General features: G+C 51.8%; 1 protein-coding gene across 2 annotated transcripts; it reads right to left on the bottom strand.

Moving 5' to 3' along the window:
• Positions 1-422: 422 nt before the first annotated feature.
• On the bottom strand, positions 423-15,572 carry ABCG4 (ATP binding cassette subfamily G member 4). Of its 2 annotated transcripts, XM_020286738.2 has the most exons (16): positions 15,136-15,572; positions 14,211-14,460; positions 10,878-10,932; positions 9,987-10,104; positions 9,739-9,871; positions 9,551-9,601; positions 8,865-9,010; positions 6,336-6,459; positions 6,114-6,228; positions 5,780-5,922; positions 4,597-4,695; positions 4,208-4,376; positions 3,998-4,098; positions 2,724-2,882; positions 2,429-2,547; positions 423-2,205 (listed from the first exon to the last, which is right to left on the bottom strand). In XM_020286738.2, exons 3-16 carry the CDS (start codon positions 10,930-10,932, stop codon positions 1,980-1,982), a joined length of 1,758 nt encoding a protein of 585 aa, XP_020142327.2. In that variant the 5' UTR covers positions 14,211-14,460; positions 15,136-15,572; the 3' UTR covers positions 423-1,979. The 2 variants fall into 2 exon arrangements, with proteins under 2 accessions (XP_020142327.2, XP_012629000.2); XM_012773546.3 differs by lacking the exon at positions 10,878-10,932.
• Between the last annotated feature and the right edge of the window lie 5,202 nt (positions 15,573-20,774).

Here is a 20,774-nt window from a genome sequence, read left to right as displayed (position 1 = left end):
GAGGCATGTATCACTTGGGCAAGAACACCCACATGCAGCATGCACAGCCACCATGAACAAGTGTCATTGACCAATGCCAAGAATGGGAGTCTGGAGGCAGAGGACCCGGTCTCCAGGCCTGGCCTCTCCTCCACTAGCCAGGGCCATTGGGCAGGTTACTTAACCCAAGTCTCTGTGCTCTCATCTGCAAAATGAGTTGTCATAAGGGATATACAGGGTTGGCATGGGACTCCCTGGAGATAATGAACATGAAGCATTTGTAGGCATGACACAAATATTTCCTAAGCTACACATTCACTAGTTTGACATATACCCAGGACTCTCCATCCCCTGCCACAGACTCCCCAAAACTGACAGACATCTTGCTAAGTGCTTTGAAGACCCCCTCACAGCCCATGGTACCAGGTGGCAGACCCCTCACATTTACACACTGCATACTGTATAAATATAGGTTTTATTAATAACAGGTGAAATCCCACAAATACAACTGGCATCTCTGTGTGATGGGAAGACCCTGTGGCAGGGTGAGGGTAGGTGCAGAGGGATGTGTATAGGAATGAGGGGAGAGAAGAGCCCCAGGGGCGGGGAAATCAGAAGCAGAATGAGCCTGGACCCACCAGGAAAGCCACACATGCTCTGGGTGTGTCTGCCACCTGGTGTCCAGGGCATGCTGCTCTGATGCCCAGGGGCCACCTGCTGATGGGAAGGGGAGGAGGGACATGGACAGGAATTTGAATGAGCAGCAAGCTGCTGGGGAAGTGGTAGGGGAGTGAGAATGCCAGTGTGGAGCACAAAAGGAGGGCTGTGGGGTGGTGGTGGCCAAGGCCAACTTATGCCCATGCTTGTGCTTGTGTTGGGTCCTGAACTCCAGGGAGCTAGTGCCCTGTGCCACCCCTGGCTTGGGAGGGAGGGAAGACTGACGGGTAGACACCTGCAGATCCTGGAGACATCCTGGGCAGCACCAGCCTCATCCTTAGAGTCTCCAGAGTGGGATTCCCCAGGAGGAGGTTGGCACTGCACTCCCCACAGCACCCCCACACTACCACCGTGACACCGTCACTCTTCCTCTGCACTGTAGGAGATGGCGAGCATGTAGGGCTGAGATTGCCTGTTCGCGTGTATGTGCCTGTCACTCCAGAGAAGGAGGGAGCATCATGGGACCGAGCATCAGGAGCAGCGAGAAAGGAGGGTTGGGTCTTGCCCCACTCACCCCCCAGAATAAAGTGCATTCTCCAGATCCACTGGCAGGTGGGAGAGCAACACAGACATTATTGCAGAGGTGCCACCAGGCCCTACCCCCCACCAAAGGTGATAGGGAGGTGGGAGAGGGCATCCCAAAGCCCCAGGCCTCTCTAATCCCCAGGATTGAGAGTGGTGACCCAGACAGAAAACCCAGCTTCTGTCCCAGCAGATTGTCCAAATCAGCCAGGGTCAGGGGGTGGGGAGAAGGAGAGGAGGAGGAATAGACTTCCAGAGTCCTTCCCTGCTCCACTCCTGTGTCCATAATGGGACTTACAGGGGACCCCACCAGGGCCCAGCCCTGGAACTCCAACCTTATAGCAGCCCAGTTTACAAACACTTGTGTGGTGGGGACCCCCAGAGGGGGCCACTTTGGTCAGTTGTAAGTGGGATCCTGGAGAGCCTGGGGCTCCCAGGCAGACAACAGAGGAGGGTGCCGTGGGCGAGGAGGGTGGCAGCCTCCCAGTGGTCTTTGCATGCAGGTGTTGGAGAGAGTAGGGAGGAAGCTACAAATAGCATCAATTTGGGTAGACTCCTAGACAAGGTGGGGAGGGCTGGTGTCCCCCCTCCCAGGGCCCAGGCTGGAAGCACAGTCCATCAGCCAGCCTGTGGAGGACCGAGGGAGGGGAGGGCAGCTACACCAGCAACCAGTGCCCAAGTCTACAAGGTTAAAACAGTCCCAAAGGGCTGGGGGCGGGGCTTCCTGCTGCGGAGGCTGGGGTGCAGGCCAGGGGCAAGGTCTATCTCTCTGACTTGACCCGGTAACGGAGCACAAGGTACACCAGCAGCCGCAGGGCCAGGAAGAAGATGCCCAAGACCAGGAAGTCCAGGTAGAGCTTAGCATCCTCCACATCCAGCGCTCGGAGGATGCTCTGTGGCTCCCGGAACGGGCAGCGCTCCTCTAAGCATGTCAGGTCTCCCCGCTCCATGCCATAGATCGTCAGGATCACACCCTCAAAGCCATACCTAGGCAGGCACAGACATCAGAACAGGATCCAGAGCACAGGGTCCCCGCTTCCTGGGTCAATCACCAGAGCCTAGTTGCAATGCTGTCACTCTTGGGGGCCTGCCAGGGTGCCCCTACCCAAAGAATAATAGAGCAGGCACCAGACTTGGCATAACTCAGGAAGACCCGGGCACAGCCTCCTGCAGGGAGGAGCAGGGTAAATGGGGAGGGAGGAACACTGACCTGACATAGGAGAGGTAGGAGCTCCACTGTAGGTAAGTGGGGATGGTCTTGAAGCTGACAAAGAAGCCGGAGAACAAGAGGACAGGGATGGCGGTAACGGGGCCCACAAAGGTGGCCACCTAGAGGGGAAGGGAGGCGGCCGCGCCATCATAGGGGTGACCAGGACAGACCCAGGACTGGGGTGGCCCCAGGGCTTCCCAGTAGGTCCATCCCACCCCTTATGCTAGCCCCTGTTTCCTCCCACAAGACCTCAACCCCGCCTTGGGAATCCACACGTGCGTGCCAGCCCTCCCACCTGCAGGGAGTTAGAGGCAGCTCCAATCAGCAGTCCCAGAGATTGGGCCACCAGGGCGGTGGCGGTGGCCAGGGCTGAGAAGAGCAGGAAGCGGCTGGTCTCAGCTGGCTGGCCTGTCATCCAGTACACGATGCTGCAGTATACCACTGGGCACACCACCTGGGGAGCGACCACAGCCGGGCAGTGGACTTCACAACAGGGGCACAGAGGCCGAGACCCTCCGCTGCACCGGGGTATGAGCTTCCTGGAACACCTACTCCCAGAGTGCTCATGCATATCCTGACTGCAAACTCTTGCTCAAGGTGTCCCCCAGATTGACACATGTCCCCTGACTATACGAACCTCACTCATCTTCCTGCTTCACCTCTTCCACTGGGCCCACTCTGACCAGTTCAGGCACAGTGACTTCTCCTTCCTTTGAGCTCCTGAAGTCCTTCCCATCCAGACCAGCTTATTCCTTATATTGTTAATTAATTAACTGTCCATAGGAGAGTGTTTTGTTCCCCCATGACAGTAGGGGGGAACAAACTCCTGGGGGGCAGGGACTGAGCCTACTACGTATAGTTGTTCCCTGCACAAGGCCATCCAATCAAGAGACAACCAGAGGCCAAGATCCAGCCTATGCTCTTTTCACTAAGCCAAGCACTGTCACAGTGCAGTGTCCACCTGACGAAGGGCACCTTTTTCTAATTTGCACAAAGGTGCCCTATGGATTACTGGTGGCCCTGGTGCTTGGAACACGATGGTGGTGGCAGTAACAACAAAAACCAGTTCACATTTATTTGGCATTAGTATGTGCCAACCACTATTCTAAGTACTTTACGTGTATTAACTCATTTAATGCTCACAAACAATCCTGAGGTAGACACTAATGTCATTCCATTTTATAGATGGTGACACTGAAGCAAAGACATTAGGTGACTTGCCCAACATTTTGCCACTAGCAAATAGCAGTTAGGCTCCAGAGTCTACACTATTGTCTGCTGCCTCTGATAAGATTTACAGAGTCATTTTGTAAAACAGGGTTATTACTTTCATCATTTTCTGTTTGTTCCCATGAAAACATAAGTCCCGCAAGGTCAGTCTAGTTCGCTGCTACACCCCTAGGGCCTGGTTCAGAGCCTGGTGGGTGGTGAGTACTCACCACCTATTTCCTAAGTGAGTAGAAGGAAAAGAATGGGAGGAAAGTGATAAGGTTGAGGGAAGCAGGCAAGCAAGGAGGGAGAGAGCAAGGCAAGGTGGCGGCAGTGGGCAGGCAGGAGGAAGAGACTCACCTGAAAGGGCACATCAGCCATGGTCTTGGCCAGGTAATACGCTTTGAGGCTGTACCAGTAGTTGAGGTGCTCCCTCATGAAGACTGCCATCTCTAAGGGGACTGAGGACACACACTGATTAGGAGCAGCTGGGAGCCCCCCTGGCGCCTGCCCCATACTCCAGCACCCACCCCCACGCCCATGCCCCATGCCCAGGGCAGCTTAGCTCACAGGTGAGCACAGTTGGCATAAGGGCAGCAAACATGAGGAACAGCATGGAGAAGAAGAGGCAGCCGGTGTTATTGAAGACCTTGCTGGCATCATCACCGATATGCAGGTAGAGGAGACCGATGAGCACGCCAATCAACACATGGGACATGAACCGCAGGTGAGTTAGGACCTGTGGGAGGGGGCATCACCAGGAGAGGGGATGTGTCATAGGCCAGGGATGGGTAGGCCACAGTGGGACAAGAACTCAGAGCTGCCCTCCCTGACACATAGATGCATCGTGGTGGGGAGCTGTGGAGGAAGGGTCCCCATTCCCACCCCAGCATCTGGGATTCTACAGCCCACAAGACCAGGCCTATGCCAGCCTCATCTGGCCCAACTTGGCACCTCACCGTGTCCCTGAGGATGGACAAGAAGGTCCTCTTGAAGAGGATGCAGAACTGTGTGAGAGTGCTGGTGGCAAAGGTGTGGCTTTCAATGGGATCCACTTCCTGGGAAGAAGAAATGATCAGGGAGCCCATCCCACCACCCACAGCCCACCCAGCTCAGTGAATGAGAAGACCCCTGAGCCCTTCCCCAGGGCAGGGGTCCTCCGGCTCTACAGGAGGATCCTCCTTAGTGAAGTTGTGTACCTGGAAGCTGAGCTTAGGGGTGTGAATCAGAGCAAGATTGAGAGAGAGACACAAGGGGTGGGCCAAAAACTTGGGAGGGAAGAGATGGAAAGGAAGTCATGAACACCCGCGGTGGCCAATAGTAGATCAGTCACTTCTTTTTTTTTTTTTTTTTTTTTTTTTTTTTTTTTTTTTATATTATATATATTAGTTGGCCAATTAATTTCTTTCTATTTTTATGGTAGAGACGGGGTCTCGCTCAGGCTGGTTTTGAACTCCTGACCTTGAGCAATCCGCCCGCCTCGGCCTCCCAGAGTGCTAGGATTACAGGCGTGAGCCACCGCGCCCCGATCAGTCACTTCTTTAATCCTTTGGAAGACATTAACCCTAATGGTATAATTCTTTTATACCACCCATTTCACAATAATATTATTTAATAATGATAATGACAACAATAACAATGATAACTAACCTTTCTGATCTTCAAGGGTCATAGTACCTCATTTAAGGAAGAGGACTGGCACTGGGCAAACACCTGCTGTACCAGCTACAGTGCTAAGAACTTTACGTGATTATCTAATTAGTCCCCCCAGTAACCCTGTGAGGTAGTATCATCATCTCCAAGTTAGAGAAGACAGTAAGCCACACTGGCCACTAGGCCAGGGACAGCATTGGTCTTGCTTACCAGATGGGCACTGTGCCAGCCCTGAGGACAACGCACTATAGATGCTCAACAAGAATTTGCTGAATGAATAAGTGGGTGAGGAAACTGAAGTTCACAAAGGTAACATGCCTAAAGTCACACAGCTGCTAACAGTAGGCTGATCCCAAGGCCTAGGTTCTTCCTAGTACCCAACAACTGTGATGCCTCCAGGGAACAGCCTCTTTGGCAAGGCAGTCATTGTCCATGGTTCCGTCTCCCCTCCCCCACTCTGCCTTCTCTGCCCTCTTCACCCCTACTCACCGGAGGGCAAGGGGGGCAGGGGGCAGGGACCTCATTCTTCTCAGGGCTGCTCTTCTTCTCAGCCATGGTGCACAGCCCATTCTGCACAGCCCTAAACAGCATGGGGTTCAGGTCTCCATACTCGCCAGAGGCCACCTCGATGACTGGGGGACACAGAGCAGAGTGCTCAGCTAAGATTCACCCTTACTTCCCAAGGACATGTCAGCCCCTCCTTGGGTATGTGACAAAGGCAGGTGACAGTGAGATCTCTGCCTGTAGGAGGCCTGAGTGCAGGACCTGAGCCCCAGGTTTGGCCAGCGCTACATCCCAGCCCCTGCCAACAGCCCCCACTCACTGAAGTCAGCTGGGTTGTGGTAGGTGGGGCAGTGCAAGCCAAGCCCCTTCAGATAGGGGATCAGATTGGTGACCACGCCTTTGAAGATGCACTGACCCTGGCTCAGGATGTAGAGCTGCAGCAGAAAGAGAAGGGTGAGGAAGACACTCACAACAGGCCAGGCAGGGACCCGCCAGCACCTCTACCAACCCCCAATCTTTTTTGAGGCCTATAGGCACTCACCTTGTCAAACATCTCAAAGAGCTTGGCACTGGGCTGGTGGATGGTGCAGATGATGGTACGGCCCCCCTGCGCCAGGGACTTCATGAGGGACACCACTTGGAAACAAGAGGCGCTGTCCAGACCGCTGTCCAGAGAGAGGCCACCAGGGGCCCAGTGAGATGGGGGGGCCAAGAGAAGGGAGTGTTTGGGGTGGGGCAGTTGTCCTGAAGGGGATGGAGCCGGCATGAAGAGGTCACTCTGGCCACCCCTCGCACCACCCCCAATATCCTGTATGGTTCAGGCACTTAGGGGTACCCAGAAGTCCAGAGCACTGTTCAGTTTTAAAAGCATATTTAGGCCAGACGTGGTGGCTCACGCCTATAATCCTAGCACTCTGGGAGGCTGAGGCAGGTGGATTGCTCAAGGTCGGGAGTTCGAAACCAGCCTGAGCGAGACCCCGTCTCTACCAAAAATAGAAAGAAATTAATTGACCAACTAAAAATATATATACAAAAAATTAGCTGGGCATGGTGGCGCATGCCTATAGTCCCAGCTACTCAGGAGGCTAAGGCAATAGGATCGCTTGAGCCCAGGAGTTTCAGGTTGCTGTGAGCTAGGCTGACGCCAGCGGTGGCTCACGTCTATAATCCTAGCACTTTGGGAGGCCGAGGCGGGCGGATTGCTCAAGGTCAGGAGTTCGAAACCAGCCTGAGCGAGACCCCGTCTCTACCAAAAATAGAAAGAAATTAATTGACCAACTAAAACTATATATACAAAAAAATTAGCCAGGCATGGTGGCGCATGCCTGTAGTCCCAGCTACTCGGGAGGCTGAGGCAGGAGGATCGCTTGAGCCCAGGAGATTGAGGTTGCTGTGAGCTAGGCTGACGCCATGGCACTCACTCTAGCCTGGGGCGACAAAGTGAGACTCTGTCTCAAAAAAAAAAAAAAGCATATTTATATATTTATTTATTTGTTTTGAGATAGTGTCTCACTTTGTCACCCAGGCTAGAGTGCAGTGGTGGCACAATCATAACTCACTGTAACCTCAAATTCCTGGACAAGTGATCCTCTGGTCTTAGCCTCCTGAGTAGCTGTGACTACAGGCGTGTGCCACCACACCCAGCTACTTTTTCTTATTTTTTGTAGAGGTGAGGTCTCCCTAAGTTGCCCAGGCTCGTCTCAAACTCCTGGCCTCAAGTGATCCTCCCACCTCAGCCTCCCAAATTGCTGGGATTGCAGGTATGAGCCATTGTACCCGACCTAACAAGCATATATTAAGCACTTGTTGTATGCCAGGCACTGGGATTAAAATGATGCGTAAATAAGACATACACTCTGGTCTGGAGGGATAGACAAGCACACAGATGATTTTAGGTAACTTGGAAAGTGCTGTAGATATATGGGTGAGATGGGGAGGATTCAGCTCCACTGTAGCAGGGTGTTGGAGGGTAGTCAGAGAAGGTTTCTGAGTGAGCCTAGAAGGAGTAAGAGCCAAGCTAAGTGAATGTGGAAGAGGAGGCACGGAGGTAAAGGGCATTCCAGCAGAAGACACAGCATGGGCAAAGCCTAGAGGCATGGAACATGTGGCTTGACCAGGGAATTACAAGTAACTCGGTATTATCAGAGCATAAAATACAAGACAGGAGGCTGGTAAAGTAGATTCAGACTAGGACCTTGTAAGTCACCTGACTTTATTCTGAGGACAAATAAGAATCATTGCATGTTTTTTTTTTTTTTTTTTTTTTTTTTTGAGACAGAGTCTCACTTTGTTGTCCAGGCTAGAGTGAGTGCCGTGGCGTCAGGCTAGAGTGAGTGCCGTGGCGTCAGCCTAGCTCACAGCAACCTCAAACTCCTGGGCTCCAGTGATCCTTCTGCCTCAGCCTCCCGAGTAGCTGGGACTACAGGCATGTGCCACTATGCCCGGCTAATTTTTTATATATATATATATCAGTTGGCCAATTAATTTCTTTCTGTTTTATAGTAGAGACGGGGTCTCGCTCTTGCTCAGGCTGGTTTTGAACTCCTGACCTTGAGCAATCCGCCCGCCTCGGCCTCCCAAGAGCTAGGAGTACAGGCGTGAGCCACAGCGCCCGGCCTCATTGCATGTTTTTAAGAAAAGGAATGAGTACAACCAGACTTGTCTTTTTGAAAATTCACCCTGGCTGCTCTTGGGAAGAAGGATTGGCTGGGAGACACTGGAGACGAGATCAAGTCTGTTGATGATGTCCTGAACTTAAGCACTGGCACTAGCGATGGGCCAGGGAGAATCTGAGAGACATTAAAAGGGAGTAGAATCAACAGGGCTTGGTGGCTGGTGGCTGTGGGAGACGGGAGAGGGAGCATCAATCAAAGAAGACATGCAGGTCTCTGCCTGGGGGAAGGATGGGGCTTGGCAAGGATGCAGATGAGGAGTAAGCCCTTATCGCGGCCCCAGGAGGCTGCACACAGAGGCTCTGGTTCCCAGGCATGGAGAAGATGCAGCCTCCAGCCCTGGCTCAGGGTGGAGGGGAGAGGGAGGTCTCCCAGTGGGAGAGGCAGGGGAGAGGTACCTGGTGGGCTCATCAAAGAACATGACAGGGGGGTTGTTGACCAGCTCCAGGGCGATGGCCAGGCGCTTCCTCTGTCCGCCAGAGAGCAGGGCTGTCCTCGTGTGGGAGCAGGACATCAGGCCCAGTGCCGTCAGGATCTCTGTCACCTGGCCCCACCCCCACCCACCCCAGGTCAGCTTCAGAGTCTTTGCTTCCCTCAGGCACCACCCCAACTTCAAAAAGCATCTCTCAGCCGACCAGGTGCAGTGGCTCAAGCCTGTAATCCTAGCACTGTGGGAGGCCGAGGCGGGCCGGATTGCTCAAGGTCAGGAGTTCAAAACCAGCCTGAGCAAGAGCAAGACCCCGTCTCTGCTATAAATAGAAAGAAATTAATTGGCCAACTAATATATATAGAAAAAATTAGCCAGGCATAGTGGCACATGCCTGTAGTCCCAGCTACTGGGGAGGCTGAGGCAGGAGTATCACTTGAGCCCAGGAGTTTGAGGTTGCTGTGAGCTAGGCTGACGCAACAGCACTCACTCTAGCCTGGGCAACAAAGTGAGACTCTGTCTCAAAAAAAAAAAAAAGCATCTCCCTCAAGTCCCTTGTCCCTGGTTTGGCCGCCAGTCTCCCACCCCCAGCTCAGAGCCCCAGAACTCAATAGCATCATGAGGGCAGCCATCCAGTGTCTCCCCTTCCACACTCACCAGCTCCTTCTTCACCTCTTGCTTCTCGCTCAGCTTCAGGTTAGCAGAGACCTGGGGCCCAGAGAGTAGGCAAGAAAGGTATGTGTGTGAGGAGGGGGGCACTACCTTGACCCCCAGCCAATAGGGAGGGTGGGGACATCAGATAGCAGGGGGCTGCTAGGAGGAGGGGATGGCCATCCAGCCCTCACCATCATGGCTTCCAACACTGTAAGGTGTGGCAGCAGCATGTCATCCTGCATGATGTAGCAGGACATCTTGCGGAAGGTCCTTAGGTCTCTTGGCCGCCCGTTGACCAGGATCTGTCCCTTCATTCCAGACTCTCTACAGGGGCATTTGTTGGGGATGGGGTTCACAGCGACTTCCAAAAGCTCCCATGCTGCCCCAGGGATCCTTCTTCCTGGGTGCTGCCCCCTTTCCACCCCAGCCTCATTCTCACCTGTATCCTGCTAAGATGTTCATGAACGTGGACTTGCCAGCCCCTGAGGGGCCCATGATGCCAATCAGCTCCCGGCGGCGGAATTTACCTGAGAGGCACTTGAGAAGGGTCTTATAACCTGTAGCAGGGGAGGGAGGAATTTTTGGTCAGGGCTATAGTGAACAGAGGCACCCCCAAAGTCTTAGGGGCAGCCATGGCTAGCAGTAAAATAGGCAGTCCTTACTCTGTGTGACTGGTTAGGAGGATGGAGGAGCAACCCGCAGAGCCCCAACAGTAACCCATCCCTCTTATCCTGTCTCTTTAGAAATAACCACTACTAATAGCAAAGTGCCACACGTGACAATCCTTTTCTGAGGGCCACGGGAAAACCCACACATCTCATGGATGGGTGTGGAGAGGGGGTCAAGGTAATAGAAGTTCCTGATCCCCTTCTGTAATCACAGCAATCACTGTCACCCCTCCGGGAAAACCTTCCCACTAATCAGGCCCAAGCTGGCTGACTGTCCTCTGTGTCCCCATAGCACTTCTCATATGCCAGCATATTTGTTACTGATGTGCCTGTCACTTGCCCCACTCCCCCAGCCTCTTAGACAGTGAGCTCCTTGGGGGCAGGGTCTGTGTCTTACTCATCTTTGTAACCTCAGCAGACTATCTGGCATGTAGTAGATGCTCAGTAAGTGTTTTATGAGTGTGTGTTCTCAGAGCTTTTGGCTCATTCTGAAAAAGCCTCCTTCTTTGTGCTCTCTCTGCCCACCAGGCTTGTCTCTACAGCCCCTAACATGGCCCAGTAAAATCTCACCTTTCATGCATTCATTGGGAGGCAGCATATGCATTTAGAGCACCGGTTTGGAGTCAGGTGGATCTGGGTTCAAATTCTGGCTCCACACTTACCAGCTGTGTGACCTCGGGCAAGTTGCTTAACCCCTCTGAGCTCCAGGTCCCTCATCTGTAAAATGAGGATGATATACCTATCTCATAGGGTTGTTATAAATATTCAATGAGATAATATATGTAAAGCATATGACACAGTGCTTGGCATATAGAGTGCATTTAAAAAGTGACATTTTATTATTAATTCCATTTGACAAATGCTTATTGATATCTACTATACACCAAGCTCTGTACCAAACACTGGACAAAAAAATGAGGAAGACACAGTTTCTGCCCTCAAGAAGGTTACAGTCTAGGTAAGATAGACAAGAAAACATCTATGATCTGAAGAAAAATAAAATAAGGCTTATAACAGAAGTACAGATAATGTGCCATGAGAATACAGAAAATGGAATCAATGAGGGTGAAAGGGCAAAGGGGAAATCAGGAGTGGCTTCATGGAAGAGGTAGCATTTGATTGGCAGTTAAGAAACAAGATGTGCAAGGAAAAAAAAAAAAGGAAGAGGTAGCATTTGAGCTAAGCCTTGAAAGATGATCAGGATTCCAAAAGGCAGAGGGAAGGCAGGGGCCCTCCAGGCTTTGTGAGGAAAAGCTCTGTGGTACAAAAGCATCTGTCTGTCTGTCACAATCCAGGAACAGCAGGCAGAGCGTACATGGAGTTACCTGGTGAGACATGGGAGTAGAGAGGAAGGCTGAAGCCAATGAGAAAGGCATTGCCTGCTGTTTTTGCACACCTGCCTTGGTAAGGGAGAGACACCAATCCTTCACCTGGCACTTTGCTTACTGCCACCCTCCGCCGACCCCCACAGAGCCCAATTCCCTCTCCACTCTACCTCCTTAGCAGAGACAGTGAAGGGATGCCATCTTTACCTTCCCTCCACTATACCTAGGACCATGCTCTGGACCCAGCTGTCCCTCTGGACACTTCCTGTCAGAAGGGGGAGCAGCTCCTGCCCACAGCCAGGATCTGATCGTACCAACTGCCTGGACGGTGCTTTATGGTTACAAAGCTTGACACTGCAGCTGCTGCTCTAACAACATGGATGTGGCAACTGGGGCCCAGGGACATCCAATGACTCACCCAGGGTCACACATAAAGTTCTTTCCTGGGGAGGGGAAGCCATGAGCTCCAACCCCCTCCTCAGTGCTCCTCCCCCAGTCAGAAAGACCTCTGGTGCTGCACTCCAGCTGATGTCTTTCAGAGCCACTCACAGGAAGTGATCTCTTTTGCAGGAGAAGAAACTGTCAATGATGAACCTTCCCCTCAATTAGCCTTAGCCAAGTACTTGTACCTAACGCAAATATCATCTCACACTTGCTTTTCACAGATATTGTCCAATTGAGCCTCCCAACAAGCCTGTGTGGTGGGTATTCTCATCATCCCTGTTTACAGATGAGGGAAGCAAGGCCAAAGAGGGTGGTAAGCAGCCTGCCCAAGGTCACGCAGCCTACAAGTGACTGGGAACTCATGACTTTCGACATACGACTGCTTAGCACGGAAGGGGCCTTCCAGGACTTTTGGCTGGAGAGGCACCAGTATTCTAGTCCTGCAATGGTCAGTAACTCTTTTGCAATTTTGTCAAGTCACTTAATCTTTAGGGCTTCCAATTCCTCATCTAGAAAAGAAAGATAGTAATATCTCCTTCTAAGGACTTAATAGGGTTATTGTGAATATTAAGTAAGATCATTAATAATAATTAATAGGAAGGTGTTTTGAAAAATAAGAAATACCATATATAATTAGGGGAGGCTGATGACAAATCCTTACCCAGGAAAAGATAGAACTCTCCCCTCTCCCTCCCCTTTGCTCTTTTTCTTTTCTGCCTACCCCTAATTGCTCTGTGTGTTCTAGAGAAGGCAAGAGGGATTCAAAGGAAAAGAGAAGGCAGAGAGGGGAAGGTAGAGGGCGGAGGAAGAGGCAAGGGATGAAAGGGATGGCAAAATGGCCAGTAGAGCCGGGGCGCGGTGGCTCACGCCTGTAATCCTAGCTCTCTGGGAGGCCGAGGCGGGCGGATTGCTCGAGGTCAGGAGTTCGAAACCAGCCTGAGCAAGAGCAAGACCCTGTCTCTACTATAAATAGAAAGAAATTAATTGGCCAAGTAATATATATAGAAAAAATTAGCCGGGCATGGTGGCGCATGCCTGCAGTCCCAGCTACTCGGGAGGCTGAGGCAGAAGGATTGCTTGAGCCTAGAGCAGAATGGGGCTGCAAGGTCACAGGAGGGAAGGACCCAGTCAGGGGTGCCAAGGGGTGTGGATGGTAAGCTGAAGCAACCATTGAGCTGGCCCATCTACAGCTTTTCTTTTTTTATATTTGTTTCTCCTTAAAGTTATGAGGAAATGAAAGGGCTAAGGAAATAACATTTTGCCCAGAGCTGGTCTCAAGACCTAGAGAGGCTGCTTAGAGACAGGATGCTGGGCAGGGAGCCCGGATGCCTCTGTTTCATTTGGCCCTGTGACCTTTTGGTCACTCCTGGGAGTGAGGGTGGAGAGTGCAGAGACAACTCATGCTCAGCCCTGCTCTGAGGCACCCCAAATCTATTTCTGAAACCTCAGAGAACAATGTCCCAGCCCCACCCCTGGCCCACACCCTGGCTCTGGGAAACAGCCCCAGCTTCTCTGTTGCCAGCTCAAGCTGTCCAAGACAGGGCATGCAGAGGATGGCCAGGGTCCAGGGGAACTGTCCTGACAGGAGGGAAAGGGCAGGAGATGGGACTGTTGTCCCAGGGTAGTTAAGAGATAGGAAAAGATAATGTATAGGAAATGAGAAACCAGACATCTGGTCCCAGCTCTGCTACTTATTAGCTGTGTGACATTAGTCAAGTCACTGAACTTCCCTAGGCCTCAGTTTCCTTATTAGTAACATGGAGATGACATCTATCCTGCCCAACCTCCACTCTCCCTGCTTTGGAGAACTGTGGCAAGAATGGAGTAAGATGACAGGAATGAGAACATCTTCAAAACTAGGTCCAAGGGCATTGGTAAGCCCTGCAGTCACAGCCCCTCCGCCCCCACTTTCTCATACCAGCCCTCACAGGCAGGAATCCTCTACAAAAATAAAGCAGGAAAACTCATCAAGGACCACTCAAGGACCAAAGGCTATAGGTCTCTTCAGAAGAGAAGGCTTCAATACCCAACTGAACCTAGCGTCCCACAGTGCTCACAGGTGTGGGGAGTGCAGATCTTGGCACCTCAGCTCGTGCACAGTGAGAGAGGGGCTGGGGTCAGATGTTAGTGTCCCACAGAACCGTCTGGTACTGGTCTCGCTGAACAGGGGCCACCCGGGCCTCCTGCTCCAGGAGAGGTAACTCAAGAGGGCCCATAGCTCCCTACCCCTTTTGCGCCAGCAGGGCCCCTCCCGCACAGAATAGGACAGCTCCACGAACTCGATGTCCACGGATGAGCGCTTAGGTAGGTGGGAGAAGCGCTGGGCTTCAGTGATGTGGTTCTCCACCTTCTTCAGGTGCGTGGTCAGCACAGGGGGCTCCGCCCCGTCCTCCAGCACCACAGCCATGGCCACAGCCCCCGGCCCCAGTCCACAGCCCACGGCCTCCAGCGCCTTCTCCGCCATCTCGCCGCCCGCCTGCAGGGAGAAGGCCTGCTCAGTTCGGGGCAGACCCCGAGTCTCGGTGCAAAGCTCTCCTGTGTTCTTATGCTGCCCCCGCCCCGCTCCCCGCCTCCTTAGGGCAGATCGGAGACTGTTAGCACCCCACTCGCCGTGGCTTGGGCATCTGCCCCCACCCCCAAACACAGCAATGCTCAGTCCCGACCTCTGCTCGGTCCCAGACAGCCCCAGCCCCAGCCCGGCCCCCGCCGGGCCCCTGGAAGCCCTCACCCACTTCTTTCTCCCTGAGGCGCCTCTAATCTCCTTACCCCGCAGGCCAGCAGCCCCTGGGGACTGGAGGGATGGGGGGCGGGGAGAAGAGGCTGCCAGCTGGAAGGTCAGGTTGGCAGGGTGGGCCGGGGAAGGCGGAGAAGAGAAGGCTCTGGGCCTCCAGCTGCGTCCCCCTCCCCACCTCTGGGCTTCACGCCCAGGCCGGCCCCTCCCGCCCGCGCCCGGCCCGCACGCCCCAGGCGCTCCCCGAAGACAGGCGCACCGCCCAGACTCAAAGCCCCCTCGGTCACCTCAGCCCCCATGACAGGCTCGACCCTCCGCCCCATCTCCCGCCTGCCTAGTCACCTTGACGCGCCCCTGGGCCGGTGCGGCCCGGATGCTTAGCGCGGCCGCAGGGGGCCGGGATGGAGAGTCAGGGCTCACCTGCCTCGGGCTGCGGCACTCGGTCCCGGTCCCGGCTCCCGTCCCGGTGGCCCGGGCCGGGGCGGGGCCAGGACAGGACGAGACGAGGAGAGGCGAGCCTCCTGTCACAGGAGATGGCTCGGTTGGGGAGGGGTTGGTTGAGGTCGCGCCTCGACTCCTCTTGGCTTGGCACACCCGGTTCCCTGAGCCGGTCCCGGCGAGGTGTCCTCCGAGCCGCCGGGCGACTGCGCTCTTCTCCAAGCGACTGCTAGCGGGTCCTGCTGCTCTTAAAGGGCCCGCGCCGCCCCGTAGCCGGCGGGGAGCAAGGATGGCTAAGACAAGAGCAGCGGCCGTGGGGCGGGGGCCTGAGGACGTGCAGTTGTGGCCCCAGGACTGGGGGTTGGCGGGGAACCGCTGACTTGGCTGCGCCGAAGAAAGGAGAGCTGGAGTCACTCAGTGGGGACAGGCCCCCTGGAAGACAGACAAGACAATGGTATGTGTGGGGGGGGGGGAGTGGGGCTCAGATTCTGTCACTCTCAAGGGATTGCGAAGCTGTCATTCTGTCTGAACACACACACCCAACAATTTCCCTCAGTTCTACCCCGTGAGCTCAGGCCTCCTACCACAAATTTCCAAACTAGGTACAAAGGCTTTCAAAAAAGCAAGCGTCTTGGGACGTAAGAACATCCTCTGCCCTCCGCATTCACACTTTCCCTCTCTAAGAGTGAGGGCATTATTTAAGAAGGGACAAGGGGCATGAGTTAAGAAGGGACAGAGGATAGCAACTTTGGGAGAGCTTGCAGGCAGCTCCAAGGTTATAGTGGCTGCTCAACTGTGGAAATCTTTATTCACCCAGCCAGATTCGGGCCTTCAAGACAGGCACACGCGTGATCCTGGAGGCACCTGTGTGCCAAGGCAAGCACACACTGCCTTTGACATCTTCTCATACATCTGTGCATTCTCTCCTTTGCCCCACAAACCTTCAAACGTAGATTCCCAAGAGCAAGTCTGGGGCTTTCCCCTGCTCTGCCCCTTTCTTGGGCAATTCCTCTTGGCCCCGGCCAACCCTAGCCTCTATGTCTTCAAGGGGTAAGTAGGTTAGCTAGCCAAGACACGTGACCTGAGCTTTTAAGTTCCCACCTGTCACATGGCAGAGATGGATGGGAGGGGAGGCTGCTGAGGCTGCTGGTGCAGCTGCCACCTCAAGGCTTCTCTTACTGCGGCAGCTGAGAGGTTACTAGCAGTCAAATCTCTCCCCCGTTCCTCCCCCCTCGCCTGCCTCTCCACAGCTCTGTAAGCTGGCGGCCCCTGGAGGACATCTGCAGGCCCCACCCTGTAACGGTGAGTTTTATGTGGGTTTTGGATCCAGCCTTTCCCTCCACCCCATGCCCCACATCCCCACAATTCCTCAGGACCAACCATCCCATTCTCCAGAAGGATCCTCCATTCTCCACGTTAATCTCCAAGATACTACTGTGGACTTTCTCATTCTCCAACAGTTGCATTTATTGAGCAACTACTATGCACCAGGCATTATCTCATTTAATCCTCATAATGTCCCTATGAGGCAGGTTTTACTACCCCTGTAGAGATCAAGAAACTGAGGCACAGGGAGGTTAAGTAATATGCCCAAGTGGCATGTCTAGTTAGTAGCAGAGCAGGTATTAGACCCCAAAGGCCCTGCTTTTACCCATCCTGCTAATTGAAACTCTCAGAATCTTTCTCTCAAATGGACTATCTCCCTCCATTTTCTAGACAGGTTCTTCACCTTCCTGAGTTAACCTCTATCTATCTCTTAACACCATCCCACTCCATTCCTTGACACACAATTTTCCAATTCCCAGGTAAGTTTCCTCTCCTTTCTTGAACACACCATTGCTCATTCCCCATCTTCTGAGACCAACATTTCCAAGGCATCTATCAGCTTTCCATCCTGTGGGATTCATAACCCATGCCCCAGAGCAGTAGTCCTCACCCTTAGCTGAGAGTTAGGCTCTCAAGTTAGCCTCTGTCCAGGGGCTATCAAAAGATGTTCAGGTACTACTCCAGACCAATTCATTCTGGATACCTAGGGTAGGATCCAGGCATTAGTATTTTTAGAAGTTCCACAAAGAATCCCACTTGGCAGGTAAATTTGATAGCCACTGTCCTAGATTAACTTTCCATTTCCTGGGTTAGAACCTCTGCCATTCACCCATTCCCCATCAAAGGCTCTTCCCTTCCCTGGAACTGGTTCCTCCATTCTCTAGAACACCCTCTCTCCATTTTGTGAGTAAATCTTCCATGTCCTGAGAAATCAGATCTGCATTCTAACCTTGGCACTATCTTATTAGTTCTGTACTCTTTTGTTGTTTTTTTTTTGAGACAGAGTCTCGCTCTGTTGCCCAGGCTAGAGTGAGTGCCGTGGCATCAGCTTAGCTCACAGCAACCTCAAATTCCTGGGCTTAAGCGATCCTACTGCCTCAGCCTCCCGAGTAGCTGGGACTACAGGCATTCACCACCATGCTCAGCTGATTTTTTCTATATATATATTAGTAGGCCAATTAATTTCTTTCTATTTATAGTAGAGACGGGGTCTCGCTCTTGCTCAGGCTGGTTTCGAACTCCTGACCTTGAGCAATCCACCTGCCAGAATGCTAGGATTACAGGCGTGAGCCACTGCGCCCAGTCTAGTTCTGTACTCTTAAGCAAATTTTTCCACTTCTCTGAGCCTCATCTGTGTAACAAGGATGATAAAAAATGTCATATATTCTGCCTCCAAAGGTTCTTATGAGTTTCAAGAATCCACGTGCTTAGTAATAGATGATTATTTTTTATTCTTGAGAATAGACCATACATCCTTATGCTTCAGGTCACACCATGATACAGGCTCATTTGCTTCCCTCAGAAAATCTCTCATTTCCTTGGAAAAGGAGGGCAAACTCTATTATAGAATACCTACTATGTGCTAGGCACCTAACCTAGAGATACGATTGATCTCTGAGTAAAGGGCTAGGTCTATTTCATCCCTACATTCCTAGAATTTGTACACAGAAAATGCATTCAATAAATATCCATTGACTAAACAGTTTAACCAGTCCTCGCAACAACTTTGAGGTTAGCATTATCTTCCCATGTTTCAGATAAGGAAACTGAGGCTCAGAAAATTTAAGTACAAATATGAAGTCACACAGCTAGTGTGATGGATCCAGGGATCCAGGGATTCAAATCCAGGTCTTAGTGATTCTAAACTATGGTTTTATCTACTACGACAAACTTCTTCATTCTTTAATCTTGTCACCTCCCCATTTTATAAAGCAGATCCATCTCCATCCCTTGAATGAACCTTTCTCATTATAAGATAAGAACCTTTCCAACCTTCCAGAGGTTTACTAGGACAGACCCTCTCCATTCTAGAGAGACTCCACACTCCCACCACATATCCCCCAAGACGGACCTTTGATTCCTGAGCACATGCACTTCTAAGTCCTAGAATAGACCTCATAACTCAAGAACAGTGGTTCTCAAACTTTAGCTCACATTTGAATCATCTGGAGAGCTTATTAAAACACAGATTGCTGGGCTCCACTCCCAGAGTTTCTGATTCAGTATCTGGGGTGGAGCCAGGGAATTTACATTTCTGTAATACTAATAAGTTCCCACATGATGCTGATGCTGCTAGTCCAGGGACCACTTTGAGAAGCATTGCTCAAAAGAACCTTCTTTCCTTAATCTAGACCTCACCTTCCTCAAAACAAACTCCCTATTTCCCACTACAGGCTTTCCCTCAGTTCCCAGATGGACCCTCCCACATTTCCCCAAGTAGACCTCCTCCCATTACTGAAGTTGATCATCCCCTTTCTCTAGGATCCTCCCAACTGCCACCCCAGACTCCCTCGCCCCTACTACCGAGACACAGCCTCCATCCAGGGCAGGTTCCTTGGACCCAAACATGTGTTGATGATAATTGGTTTAAGAGGAGCAAGGCAGAAGCAGAAAATTCCTGTCTCAGCTTAGTACCAGGAGCTAATCTAACTGACACAGGCTGCTCTGGGCAGGGATTTGTGGGAGAAGCAGTTGGTAAGCAGCTTTGTGGGCCTATGAAAAAAGGAGGGTTAGCGGGGTCCATGAGAGCTGAAAAGGAATTGGACTGGGACTTTGGAACTGACCCAGTTCTGCTTCCACCATTCCAGGTCCCTTGTCCCTTGTCCACCATACCTCCCTTGCCCACCATGACAGTCTCTCATTTTTGGACAGAATGATTTTGAAGTGTGTTTGCCAATGAAAGGACCCTCTGCTGGCCACTTGAGGAGATGCAGCCCAGGACCAAGAAGGAGAGGTGGATAAAGAGGAGACTAATGGAGCTCTTTCCACCCAGCCTCCTTCATGGCTCCTGCTGGTATATGGCAGCAAAGCCATCCCTTCGGTGGCTCCTGAAGGCAAGCAGTGAAGATGGGCATAGGCACTAGAGTGGGGCTATGGAGGGTACCTACCAATTCCTTTCCTGATCTCTCAGAGACTAGATAGAGTCCCTGCTGTTGCTTTAAAAAAAAAAATCTTAGCCGGGCGCGGTGGCTCACGCCTGTAATCCTAGCACTCTGGGAGGCTGAGGCGGGTGGATTGCTTGAGGTCAGGAGTTCGAAACCAGCCTGAGCAAGAGCGAGACCCCGTCTCTACTATAAATAGAAAGAAATTAATTGGCCAACTAATATATATATAAAAAATTAGCCGGGCATGGTGGCGCATGCCTGTAGTCCCAGCTACTTGGGAGGCTGAGGCAGCAGGATTGCTTGAGCCAGCAGTTTGAGGTTGCTGTGAGCTAGGCTGACGCCATGGCACTCACTCTAGCCTGGGCAACAAGCGAGACTCTGTCTCAAAAAAAAAAAAAAAAAAAAAAATCTTTATTGTTTAAAGTTATAAGAATATATAAAAAAACCTAAATAATAAAAACAATATAAAACAAAAGCAATTTTGAAATATTTTAAACATGCAATTTTTATCTATCCCTCTCTCTCCTGTTGTGTAGTGCCATTTCCTTTGATAAGAAGAAAGTGGGGGGTTCTCCAAAGCTGCAGAATGCCAGGGTTCTCTGCCCAATCTCTCTCTTTTTTCCTTACCTTAGAACTTGAACTTCAACCATGCCCTTTGGCTGTATCTTTTGGGTGGGACAGGCCTCAGACGTGTGTCTGGCCAGCTTTTTTCTGGGGCCATCCCCTTCCCCTAATACAGGGCTAAGAATATATAGAAATAAATAAATTGAGTTTCTCCTACTATACTTTCACAACACACTTCTGACACCAGATGTGTCGGGGGTTTCCCCACACATTAATCAAGCAATCAATTCTTCGGTGGACACCAACTGGGTGTTCTCTAATTCAATTAAATCCCCACACTACCTACCTGGATATAGTGTCTGATCCCACGGGTTGAGGACTCAGTCCCACAAGACTGCCCCTACTTCCAATGCCAATCTCAAACTCCAGCTCATTTGACCTGTGCTTCTGACAGACCAGTTACAAATTGGGGCTCTCATGACCTCTTCATTGGGTTTGATTAATTTGCTAGCGTGGCTCACAGAACTCAGGGAAACACTTTATTTACATTTACCAGTTTATTATAAAGGATATTATAAAGAATACAGATAAAGAGACGCATAGGGCAAGGAATGTGGGAAGGAGCAC

The sequence above is a fragment of the Microcebus murinus genome, chromosome 4 (assembly GCF_040939455.1).
Source record: "Microcebus murinus isolate Inina chromosome 4, M.murinus_Inina_mat1.0, whole genome shotgun sequence".
NCBI lineage: Eukaryota > Metazoa > Chordata > Mammalia > Primates > Cheirogaleidae > Microcebus > Microcebus murinus.
Note: the sequence above shows the minus strand (reverse complement) of the source record. Positions and strands in the feature narration are given on the sequence as shown.

Excerpts from the sequence above, each read along its gene's own strand:
- ABCG4 (XM_012773546.3), bottom strand. The coding sequence starts at position 14,448 with ATGGCGGAGAAGGCGCTGGAGGCCGTGGGCTGTGGACTGGGGCCGGGG. Across the intron at positions 10,105-14,210 it reads GCCCTGCTGGCGCAAAAGGG|GTTATAAGACCCTTCTCAAG; the intron begins GTAGGGAGCTAT and ends CCCCTGCTACAG. Across the intron at positions 4,099-4,207 it reads TATGCCAACTGTGCTCACCT|TCCCCTTAGAGATGGCAGTC; the intron begins GTGAGCTAAGCT and ends GTGTGTCCTCAG.